Genomic DNA, 13,196 nt, shown 5'->3' with positions numbered 1-13,196 from the left:
GAAGTGTAATAAGCCACACGCAGCGAAACAAATAGCGCTGAATAGAAGCACGCCAAGCCAAACAGCAACAAATGGCCAACAATTGAATGGCGGCCATCAGTTGGCCCCAGCGGCATCCATTGAGCAATCAACACCATTTCTCCCACATCAAATCAAGCACCACTACCAGCACCACTACCAGCAGCACCAACACCACCACCACCGCCACCTCAGTCGCCACTTTAGCCACCACCGACGTCACCGCTTTGGGTACCAGAACCACAGTCCAAGACCCACTCCAAACCACCACCATCGCCAACATCGCCATCGCCACCAGCCACAGCCTAGCAGAACCACAACCACTGAGCTCCATCGGCAACAAATACCAGAGCCGGGTGCAGCTGCTCGAATTATTTGGAAAACTTGCCGCGTAGTCCATCAATGAGCGTTTCGATGTCACTGGTACAGGGTGGTGCTGCCGGTGGTGCGCCACAGGGCGCCAGCGCAATCTTGGCCGCAGCGGCTCCCTACTATCAACCGCCGGCTGTTCCCCAGGATGTCCAGCCGGATCGTCCCATCGGCTACGGAGCATTCGGAGTTGTCTGGTAAGTTGAATGATTCTATATATGTATATATATTAGCACAATAATCCAGATTATAGGCTGAGGGTGTTGCCATAGTAGTATTGTATTCGGCATGGTTATTTTCGGGTTGTTTTGGTGCTTGTCCAAAGACATCCCGCCGAAATTGGCAAATACATTTGGGAATTATAACACAATAGATGGGATCGAATGCAGAAAAGGTTGTCTAACCTACATATAGATATGGTTTATATCATATCCTAGTGTAACTTTAAAAATTCATGTAATGCTGATTGGTAAATGATTGGTATTATAAACACATGTGGTTAAGAAGTTGAAAAACAGACTTTGATTACAAATGTTAGTTACCAATTTCCATGTATTCTTCTTTGACTTGGCCTGACAAAGTTGTGTTAACAGCAGTGTGATTTTGCGGGGAAAGGGTATCTGCGGCATCGTTACTCTGCTGTGTGCCTTTTTGTCACGGTCTCGCCCGCCGTGGGTTCAGCAACCTTCTGCTTAGGCCTTTGATTCTGTAACCCTTTTGATTGTGTTGCTGTTGCTGTTGCTGCTGCTGCTGATGGTGATGTTGATGGTGATGGTGATGTTGATGTTTTGTGCAGCAGGCAACGTCAACATCCTCGTACTCATTTCGATTCAGAACCTCGGTGCCCGGTCTCAGCTAGCTGTCCTTCATGGTTTTGTGCCTTTGTGCTGTTTTCAACGTTGCTGTTGGCCCCCCGAGGGTGGATTTTTCCTATAATATATTTTTCTTACCCTAAGCGTGCTTGCTGGCTGGCTGGCTCTCCTTGTTTTGGCCTCCCCACCACCTCAATTTGGCCTTTTCTATTTGCCCATCTCCTCGTTGCTCGGGCCTCTCTCTCTGCCTTTTTTCTATCCCCTTGACTCTTTTGATTTACATTTCAGTGCAAAATTTTACATTAATGGTTGCTTAAATGGGGTGAGCATTGAATATTTGTTTGTTTTTACTGGGGAAAGTAAAATGCCTAATATGGATTAGCAATGTAACCGAAAAGCTGCAAATCTATCGAGTAATAGATCTTTTATTCATTGCTGCAATCTGTGCATATAAAAGAGCTTTAAAATGTTGAAGCAGAGAGCCCGGCGATAAATCCCATCTATTTATTATTTAACTCGACTTCCTATCAATTTATTCGTGGTGTAGCCAGAAGTTTGGCAACGCTGCATTTACAAATTTCATTCACGTGTAAAACGGCATTTCCGGCTATAATCAAAACGCAAAGTGAGCCCAGTTTTATCGGGCGGGTCTTTTGAGGAGTGCTGCCGGTGGGGGAGTGGTCGTTCGTTGGTCGTTCGCTGGTCGTCCGCAGGGAAGCCAGTTAAAAACTGGCACACACAAGGGGGCACCGATGGTTTAGGCACAAGGAAGTGGAAGTCTTCGGACTTCGAGCCACAAGTGGAGAAGTGGAGGAGCCCAGTGAAAGACACACAAACTATGAGAGGCGGCTAGAGGAAGAGGAGGCCCAAGAAGAGGCTCAAGTATATCCCACAATGCACCTTCCCTTTGAAGCTGCCCCCGATCCCCATGCATCCATGATTCCCTTTGGCCAACTGAAAGTGGAGCCCGCAGAATGAAGTCGTTGACGTTTGGATTGGATTTACATAGCAGGCTTTACTGTTTGCGGGCCTACCAGTTGCTAACTTGCAAAAATGTTCATTTGCTTTCAAAGTTACACATTGTGAGCGAATGCCTCAAGTCTTAAAGCTAGACCAATGTATTGCTTTCATATTTTACTGATAATAAGTAAGCTAATCTCCTTTTTGGCTGGCATATAAAAAGGTTGCCCAAATCTGGATATATGGGTCATAGTTTGGATTTTGGACATTTTCGTTGATATACTAAAAATCCATGATTTAATCTTGCAACATTTCACCGAACTCGAGTATATTGCGTAAAATGCTGAAGCTATGAACACATATTTTGGCTCTCCCAAAACATCGAAGTTATTATGGTAGTTGAACTTATGGAAGTTGGACTGCATATATCTGCAGATCCTGTCCAGCAAAGTGGGGAAGTGAATGGAGTGGAGTGGAGTGGAGTGCGAGTAGAACTTGGGCGGGAATGCAATCAAGCGTTAAATTCAAGTGCCAAATGTCGAACTTGTTAGATGCAGCCGGTCAGCCTAGGCTAGGAAATGGGTTTTTTTTTTTTTTTTTTTTCGTATTTGTTGTTTACGGCTTCTTGGTTAAAGGTGGTGCCTGTTTTCAGAGAGCCGGCGCGGAAAGCCCAAAAGCAGGTGAACCGTGGATTTTCAGGTGGAAAAAGGCGGAAGGAAGTGCGCCGCAAATGGAGTGGGGTCCAAGTTGTTAAGTAGTTCTTGTTTTAAGTGAACTTCGGCAACGTGGCCAAGCAAGATTAGATACTTTAATAAAATCCGCTTAGAAAAGTTGCATGCAACATTAGTTGGTCAAGTCTCTTGAAGAACTTTTCGATTAGTCAAGGTTTGGCTGTATGACAACAGCGAGAATTTAATTTTATTTCTAGTTTTTGCTTTTATTCAATAAAAGCGCAATAAAGTACGTTATTAATTTGCATAAATTATGCAATAAAACTCCGTCCAAATGTTTAGGCTCACAATTAAACCCCTTTAATTGAAATGCCTCGCCCCCAGGACGATAAACATAAATGGCTGAAATAAAAAACGAATTCGATGCTTAGTGCTAGATTACTCAATTTATAATTTGTTTCCCAGAAGTGGCACTGTGAACGAATGAACGAAATCCGAGGCAAGAGTAACAAGAACAACAAACATTTAACCAATTAATCCTAGGCATAGTTCTACGAAATTTCCCCAATGCAACCGACTCGAAAGAGTCAAGAAACGACTGAGTTTTATATATATATATATGTGGTATATACATATATAGATATATATTGTATCCGAAACGTAGGTATGTATGTACGGATGGGACGGGACAGACGGCGGGCGACTCAGGTTGCGCAGCAGTCGCATAAGAAATATGCTATAAGGTATCCCAAAAGACGAGCGAATGAGCGAAGATCTTTGGGCTTTACTTTAAACTACCTGCAACTGGTTTTGGGAGGTGAGCGGGCAAGGCAGGCAGACGACGAACCATTGGACGTCAGACAACTGGACAGTGCGACGGAAGGTAGGAAAAAGACAGTGTAAACCTTTTGCCTGCATCTCGACGAAACCCGCTTCCTGCACGAATTGTGGCCGGTGGTGGTGGACTTCTCCACTCGCCGCTGCGCGATTCAACTCGAACCACCGACTCCATTCGGACCTGGACGTCAGCCTGGCATCCCAGTGTCTTGGCCCGGTCAGCCAGCCTCTTGGCAAGGTGTCTTTGGTCTAGGCTCACTCAGTCACTAACTCACCAACAACTGATTCGGCTCGGCTTAGCCAGTTCCTGTTATTTTTAGGCTCTGTACCAGCAACAGCGCCACCACCATCACCAGCACGGCCTTTGCCTTTGTTTTGGCCAGTTACCCGAGTTCCCTTGGTCCCTGGTTCCCTTCCTTGGTAACAGGCTCATTTGGCCAAGAACAATTTAGAGCCTTTTAATGGCCTTTATGTTTTATTGGTACACATAATGTGTACATTGTGGTTACTTTGAACGCAATGGTTGAACTGGGGGAACATACTGTAGTAAAATGTTAATTAAACGTCTTAAAATATATAAATGATGGCTGTCAACAAGTGCAAGCTTACATTGTCAAAGAGAATTGGTCGAAATACGCAGGGGAAGCAAAGATATTTCTTATCATAAATATGCTACCCAACAAGCCTTTACTAAAAAAGTAGTAATAAACAATTGAATTATCCTTTTCTATAAGACGTTTTCCCCTACGCTGAATGGCTAATGAATATTCAAGGGTATGTTAGGCCTCGACCTTTCGTTAAGTCTGCACTCTTCCCCTGCAGAACCCCCCATTCGACTTTTATCGGGTCGCAAATCCTGTGCTAATCTCAGTCGGGGAGTTCACATCCCGCATGGAATACCATGGGACCTTCTGCTTTTGGGCCGCGTCCAACCACCGAAAAAGATGTGTGTGTGTGTGTGTGTTTGTGTGTTCGAAGGGCCAAAAAGGAAAGCGGTGCACATGCATAGTTTTATTTACTACACTACACCACACCACACCACTCATTCCAAACTCACACAATCCTGACTGGGTAATATGGTATGCCATCCACTTTTTGGAACAGCTGCTCTCGGCTGATTTTGATGCTTCGATGTTGCTCCTGATGCTGAATCCCCCTTCCGAATTCCCTATCCTGTTTTTGGTCTTTTGCTGCTGCCGCTGCTGCTGCTGCTGCTGCGGTGGTTGGTTGCTTGCTTGTTTGGTTGAACAACCTTCGCCCGTTTTTCAGTTATTTTGTCTGGCAAACACACACATGTGCACACAGCCAGACGTTTACAGGATATGGCTGTGTCGTGAGGTCCCGCATATGTTTTTTTCCACACTCGTTTCGATTCGCTTCCCTGCGAGTGCAACATCCCGAATAGAGCCGAATTTCAACCATCATCACGATGAACCACCATCCCTGCATATGCATCTATGTATGTACATATGTATGTGTATATTTTTCCGTCTGTTGCAACGACAAAGTTTTTCCAAAAACATTTTCAATTCCACGTTTTCCGTTAGGGGAACACTTTTGCACTTCTGCCCTCGATGTGTGTGCTTGTGTGTGTGTGTGGCAGTGTATGATTGACTTTGAAAGTGTTTGAATAATTATCCTGTTTTTCCTAGCTATCCTGCTTCTCTCTCCCTTGCTGCGATTTCTTTGCATTTCCCCTCCTTTTGATTGCTTTTTGCAGCTTCGGCCAAAAAGGGCGCTCAATTGGTTTATGAGTTTTTCATCAAGTTTTTCTTGAGCTTCACACATTAATTGGGTTCTCTTTCTGTTGGCTGTGGTAGGAGCATATTGATTTTGTTTTCCGGGTTTAGCGAACTAGTTTTAGCTGATTAAATTTGTAAAGGGTTGGTCCAATTATAATTTATTCTTCCATTTGCCATGGCGCTTGGGGTTGGCTGCCTTCAAGTTGATTGATATGTATGACTTACTAATGAAGAAGGGTAAACATACTTTTTAATTTGTTTGGTTCGTCATGATTTAATTTTGGTTTTTTCAGTTAGCTGAAACACAACCGCTTTAAGACATTTCTTTTTACCTAATTTCTTTATGAAATCTCGATCTATTGTGCTTTATCTACCATCAGTGGATGGATAAGAGAAGTTTGGCAACATAGCCTAGGGAAACGAACAGGTCCTGAATTTCAGGTAGAGTACAGTAAATTCCTATACTCATTTTTCTAGTTTTCGGGTGAAGCATTTGCACAACGAATAGGACGTAGAGAGTTGGAGTAGGAGACAAAAGGGATTTACGCACGCAATTTTGTCCACAGCTTCATTTTAGTCCTCGCAAAGAAGATACGGATACTACTCGGCTACAGATACGCAGATACAGATAGAGATACAGATACAGATACCGATACAGATACACATGTGTGTGTTTGCAGCTCACTTGCTGTGGCCAGCTTAGTTCACTCGAACGGCCTTCTACGGTTCAAGTGAAGCGCAAATGTATCTTTGAAGTTTATTTTGTACCATATACCCGGCCCTATTTGCTCCCTCTTGGCACCTACCTCTTCGGAACCCCGGCTTTTAGGTATCGTGTAACAAAGTGTGGCAAAAGGGAGCGCAAGAAATAACGTTGCAGCACATGTGCGGTGCGTGTATCTGTATATGTATCCGTATCGGCATCTGTATCTGTATCGTATTTTGTATCTGTATCTCTATGCGTGTGCCTTTGCGTTTCACCAGTATCTTGAAATAATTTTCACTTGGACCGCCTGCGAGCTGCGAGCGGCCCAAATGAAAAATAATAGTCAACCAAGTGCCACCAAAACGTAAAAAGCTTTCATGGCTTGTATGTTGGGATTGGTGAACTGGGAAAAAAGGTTTTCTTTATTTTGGGAGCGTCTTAAAGTTGTTTTGATATTGAGCTGATATAGCTAACTTATTAGCTTGAATTAAAGAAGCAAGGACTTGTTCTTAAATTTGATAAATCGAAGCCTAGTTTATATAATCGTTTCGTATTTGGGTAAGCAGAACCTTGAGAATCTTCAAATTCAAATGGAAATCTTCTAAAATTGATTCTTAATTCAGTTCGACTATTTTCTCGCTGTGCAGATACCACCTCAAGCAGGTAGCGCCCCGCTAACTAACCCTCTCTTGGTGCGTGTGTGCCAAATAAATCATCGTGTGTTGGACAACAGAACGAACGTTGAACGCCACTCCTCCTGCCCCTTCAATTTCCCCCCATTTCCCCAGTTTTCCTCAGTATACCCAGTTTCCCCGTCCCCATTGAGCGGAGTTCAACTGTTCTGGTGAGCTGCTGCTCCTACCTTAGAGCTGCTCGTAAAGTGCATTGGAAAACTGAAATAGACAAGTCGAGACAGTTGGACACACCGAACACTGAAATGGATGGCGATTGGGGGGCAGAATAAGGGGGCAGGGAGCAGTGTCGGTGTGCGGGGTGCGGGGTCCCAGCCCCGGGGCGGTCAACTCTACTTGAACCCGAACCTAATGAAGCCACTCCGGGTGAAGATACGGCAAGTTTGGGGGGCGCAGCAAATAAAGTAAAACCCATCGGGCTGGAAGAGCAGCTCCTACAAGAAGAAGGGGAAACTAATTAAGTTTTGCGTCAAACTATTCGCCTCCAGGGGCCAAATGGAAAAACTATGCGAGAAGTGTTGGGAAATTTATGCATTTATGTAATTTAGGTTTGGGCGAAAGGAGCCAAAATAGGTGTTCTGAACGTAAATAGTAGTAGAAGTAGCAAAGTGTGCATAACAATAATGTAAACTAGTTGATGGTTGCACACCTACTAATTACAAAAACAAAACTAAAGTGTGCATAACAATAATGTAAACTATTTGGTAGTTTCACTCTTACTAATTAAAGAAAGCATTTCTTTAACAAATTTAAAGTCTTATTCACGATACTTGCTAATTACTCGATGCGACACCATATTCTCGATCGACAGGATCAGATGCGATGCACCCCACTACCGCCCAACATCGATTTCCCACCTTCGGTCCATTGTTGTGGTCTGGTGTGGTGTGGCGACTCTTTGGAAAAACTCGCATATTTAGCACAATGGAAAACTCTTTTTGCCGCTGGCACGACGGCACAAGTCACTCAGCCGCAACGAGAAAATCGTGCGAGCGTTTAATGTGGCTGGCAAGCTTGCTTGCAATGCTCGTCGCAGCTGCAACTGCAACAGAAATTGCAACTGCAGCAGCAACTCTTGCAACTGCAAGTCCGCAGCAACGGCAGTAAACTTACTGCCATTGTCTGGATTCCCTCGACTGCATCCTCCTCAGCGTCTGCCGCTGTTTATGCTAAATGAGGGTTAACGCAAAACCTAAAGAGCAGAGGCGAAAAAAGATATTTACGAAATGAGCTTTATCTTCGGCACTTGAAAACATTTCTTTCAACGATTTTATTAACACTATTCACATTTGAAGCTCTAATATTTAGGCATTTGTCTTAAGTTCTTACTATAATTTATAGCAAAAAAAATACATTATTTACAATTGATTTTTTTATTATCACCATATTTTAATATAATTGTTTTCTGTGCATTTAAAGCTGCAACTGTAAAATGCCTGTCGGCTTTCGGCTTTAAAATATTGAATGGTTCGCCGGGGATGCAAAGCTGCCTATCTGCAATCTTTGGTTGCAACGTTTTGACAACACTTTTTCCACCCTTCTTTTTTCTTTTAAACCACCCGACATTGGTTTCCCTTTGCGCTGCAGATTTCCCTTTTGAATTTCCATTTTGAGTTGGCAAATTTGTCTACAAGTTTCAGCAATACTCGCTACATTTTTCGTAGGTGTTGATTAACAACTGTTCGGCGCTTGAATTACATGTTTTAATTCACCGCACGATTTACACTTGAATGGTTTTGTGTGATTTACCAGAGTAGCAAATGGGAGAACTGATAAGGAAAATTGAGTATATTTGTTTTCGGTTGAAAGTAGCTTTATTATTAATCTCTTAGTGAATATTTTAATAATTTCTCTACTGAAATTTTGGCTGCCAATTGAGTTGCGACAACGGTGCCTCTGCGATAAGCAAATCAACAAAGCCGCACAATCGTACACATTTTCCTCTTTCCGGCCTCACTTAACTAGCAGCTTAACATACATATTTTCGTAACCCCAATAATGCCACACAATCAGGGACGGATTTTGCCGCAATGCCGGTCCGAGCCAACGAATCTGAGGATACTCGACTCTAGACTCTTAAATGGGGAACCGCTTTTTGGCTGCATCACCATCACCATCACCATCATTATCATCAACATGATCATCATCCTCAGCCCCATCGCGATGATTATTATTATCGCCATGGTCGAAACGCTGTGTGTGCTTGCCACTAAACGCTTTTGACATTTCAATTAAAATTCTGGAAAAAGTCTATGGCGGTAATTGCTGGAAATGCCTTTGCGCCACTGCAGCGTCATTGTTAAATATTTACCAGAAAGAGAAGAGTATTTGAAAATGGTTCGCCGCCTGGCGCCAAAAGCCGGAGTTTCACAAGTGCCTCCGAGACGAGACCCTCTCTCTTTTTTTAGTTTCTCCATTTACTGTCGGTACTGTCAGCAAGATAATTAGACAGATGCGTTAATTGTGGCAGGGAAATGTTTTACTATTCTTTACTGCTGCACTTGCTGCAGAATTCAGCTGTGCGTCTCTTTCACTTCGCTAGCTACCCGCCTCTTTCTAAGCTCCAATGACAAATAAGCCGCAGTTGGCTGGAATGCTGTTGCCATGCAATTACCCATATATAATTCCGTGTAAGGTGACTTCAACCAGATTTATACTTCTCTCACCGCCCACTGAGAATTTAAAAAGAACTGAACTTGCGATTTATTTTCGTATGCATATTTCTTTCGAGACGGCTTTGTTGTCAACTGTCATTCATTGATTTACGATCTTGATAGCCGCTCGCAAAACACATGAACAACAACAAAAGGTTGTTACTCCTGCCATCTGCTCATTTCCCCCCTTTTTTTATCCAGATACTAATGCAACAAAAGCTTTGTGTCGTTTCCTTGGCGCCACTCGATGCGTCAGAGTTGCACAGTGCGAAGTTCAAGCTGAATGATAATGAATACAATGTTATACATGGCGCTTTAAATGTATCGCTTTAAATAAAATAGCGGCTTTAAAATGAAACTTCAAACAAACTGCATCTTTATTCGCCTATTTCTCCACGTTTTTTAAAAATTTTTAATAAGGCTTTAGAGCAATAAAGAATCAATTCATTGTCAGACTGTAAAAGAAATCCGTATACATAGGGATTGTAGTTTCTTAATTGCATTTTTCCTGTTGTTCACTTCAAATATAGGGAATATAATTGTAGGCGCTCATTCAAAGTACGAGATTATGTGTAATTGTTATTTTTACCTAATATACGCCCTTTATGATGCATCATTGCTCCTTGGAAACGGATTTCTCCTCCATTGCAGGCAGGTGCATCCCGCACTTTGTGTTTTCCTGTTATTTTGGGATACTTTCATGTCACAGGGGCACACAAGCAAAGATCCTGCATTTGCGAGGACAAAAACGATGAGCTCGAATTACGGCAGCCGAAATGTAAGGATAACAAAGCGAGCAAACCTCGGGCGTATCGCGTTTGAGGATCCTTTCCGAGGATCGTTGAGCATCGGTGGCATAATGGCAGGATACCAGCAGGTCTGGCCTACCAAGTACCTGACCCTGTTTCGCTCCTATGTCCTTTGCAGCAGCTGTCTGGCTTCGCTTTTTGTGTTGTAGTCCTTATTTAGCCTCCATTTCATATTGATTTCCCTGCTTATGTGTCAAAAACCTTGGAGCCTCGACTATTGGGAGCCCGAGCCCGGTTCTGTCATTAACAAAAACGAAAAGTACAAAATACAAAAGACAAACCGAAAAACGAGTACGACGACAAGGCAGGCGACTGCAACAAAAACGGCAGATGGTCAGATATAATAGCATTGGAGCACGGGGTGGGGGCCGTTGACCCTGCCAGGGGGTTAGGAGGGGTGGAGGGGGGTGGGGGGTAGCCACCTAAAGGATGAGCATGAATGTTAATATTGACGCAAGGTGGAGTTTGCAGTTTCATTCGAGACTCCACGACGAAGCTGCAACATTGGTTAGCCAATTTATTAACGAAGTTTGTCGGTCTCTGTTGGCGGACTTATTTTTCAGGGACGGACGAGAAGAAAGTGAGGGGCAAATTACTGTTAGTGCCGTGATCGTGACAGAGTGATTTATACTGCTACTTTGATTTTTATGGCGCTCATTCAAATTTATAGAGTATCAAAAATTACGTACAAAGTGTGCTAAATTGCTGGCTATTGAACGCTGTGATTGAAATGCATTTTGGGCCACCAGGAAGTTGTTACCATTTTAGCATTCCAAATAATAAGTTTGTAAACTGATATCTCAGCTTGTTTTATTCCATAATATATCTTATTCAAACGAAAGTTGTATTGTATAGATTGTTCTGATCCTTCGCTTTTTAACGATTATTCCATAATTAATCTCATTCGTATTCCGTCACGTTCTGAACATCGAATTGTCGTACAACTGTGACAGAATTTCCAAAACATTACGAAATGTTTGCCCATCTCCAATCTCCAAAAGCCAACAATGTTGTTATTTTTGTGGCTCTTCTGCTGCTGGCACGCATGCGCTCAAAAGGCTCAAAAGCAACGCAACGTTCATTGCACCCTAACAACAACAAAAAAAAAAAGAAGAAAAATAAAAAACAACCAGCTACAACAACGGAAAGTTAAGTAAAGAAGAATGAAATTTTCGTTTGGGGATTTTTACGATGACTGCGCGAGCGAGAGGGCAAGAACGAGCGACAGAGACGGCGAATGGGTAGCTCTGCAGAACCGGATGGTCGGTGCGTCTATACGCCGAGCCAAGCTGACCGACCCAGACCCCAAAGACCCCTCCAAAAGGCCCCTCGGAAAACCCCTCCCTTCGACCCCATAACGTACACAGAAATTAAATGGGTTCCCTTTTAGTAAGAGAATTAAGTACCTCAAGAAATATCAACGCAGGAAACACTTGTATCTAAAGTTGATTTTAAAATCATATAATATTTTATAGCACAGCTAGAAACGCTGTTTATTAAATAATTATCCCATTTAATATTATCTTAATTATAAAATAAATGTAGAAAATGTAGAAATATTGCCCTGTGTATTAAGCCGAAAGTCCAAGACCGCGTTCATTGCCTTTGCCTGCATTATTGTATGTGCAGTATGTTGCAATATGGCTTTGGGGCACTGTTCTCCAACCTATCCCAAGTTTTTTTCCTGTATTTTATGTTGTATTTTGACACGCATTTGTGTGTGTGTTTGCATGTAAAAAGCGGTGAAGAAGAGGAGTTTAAATATTTTTAATTGAACTCTTGCCTCCAGTCGTAAAGCAAAGGGGGGTAATTGGGTATTATTTTTGTGGTTATTGATCAGTTAGACACAAAAACATGCGGTGGTATCGCTGGCCTCAACCATGATAAAAAGTTATAACTACATAATTTACGCGGCCCACCAATTGCCGACACTGAACAGGGTAAAATTTATTAGTGTCCTATTGATTATAGGGGTTTCTATTATAGTTATTGCTCATGTTACTGATAGACATTGATATGCATTGCATAAATGTTTAATGAGCTATGATACTTCTAGATTTTGGTATGATTTTGTTTGTTAGTCAATTACTTTCTAGTATTAAGCAAAGTCATTAATCCAAATGAAGCCTTATCCTAAAAATAGTTTAACTATAAATCTCTTACATTTACTAACGAATATTTGGTTTTCTCTCTTTTTAGGTAAGTTCGATTAAATAAATAAGCAACTAATCAGCCACGTAAGTTAAGAAAATCCCCAATTAACACGATTGAATCATGTTGCATGTTGCATTAGGCATAAAATCAAGTTTACTATATAGTTAAAAATAATTAACTGATATGTGGGTGCGTTAACCGGGAATAGAAGTTCAAAGTTCGAGTGGTATTCTTTATTTTAGAACCTTTTAATGAGCTGGCCAGCGAATGGAGAAAATGGGAGAAACTACCATAAAACTCACTCGACAACAGAATGCATTAAATTTCTTCTTACCAATCATAAAAATGCGTCATAAAATTGAAGCTGGCAGTGAAATTCAACATGCCGAAGTGTAGGGAAATACTTGTAGATAGATAGATATATATATATATAGGGATGGATGGGGAGTGCGGGGGCGAGATGCATCATTTTATAGAGAATTCTATGGGGTGGATGGAAGTGTCGACAAAGTGTTTGCTCCTCTGCCATTCTCTGTATATCTCACGGTTTGAGGGTCAAAGAGTGCGGCATCGAATTTCACGCACACACACGCGGAGATGGGAAAATCGAGTGGGGAAAACTCTAATAAATGCTGCTGCAGCAGCGGCATCGTCGAGTTGAAAAACATTGGAATGCATGTAGAGCACTAAAACTATCGGACACAATACCGAAGTCAACGAAAGAAATCAATAAAGAAAGTAATTTGAAACGTGGGCAGACGAGAGTGTCCTC

At 42.3% G+C, this 13,196-nt stretch overlaps 1 protein-coding gene across 2 annotated transcripts in view; it reads left to right on the top strand.

The window, feature by feature from the left end:
• The first annotated feature begins 420 nt into the window (after positions 1–420).
• The window catches only part of LOC122616297 (serine/threonine-protein kinase NLK), a 64,337-nt gene continuing 51,561 nt past the window's right edge, over positions 421–13,196 (top strand). For both annotated transcript variants that reach the window (XR_006325906.1, XM_043791703.1), the window contains exon 1: positions 421–584. Coding sequence is in view for 1 of the 2 variants with exons in the window: in XM_043791703.1 (XP_043647638.1) it covers positions 421–584 (164 nt within the window). In the remaining variant the exon portion in view is untranslated. The remainder of the gene's footprint in view (positions 585–13,196) is intronic.

Source organism: Drosophila teissieri, chromosome 3L (genome assembly GCF_016746235.2).
Source record: "Drosophila teissieri strain GT53w chromosome 3L, Prin_Dtei_1.1, whole genome shotgun sequence".
Taxonomy (NCBI): domain Eukaryota; kingdom Metazoa; phylum Arthropoda; class Insecta; order Diptera; family Drosophilidae; genus Drosophila; species Drosophila teissieri.
Note: the sequence above shows the minus strand (reverse complement) of the source record. Positions and strands in the feature narration are given on the sequence as shown.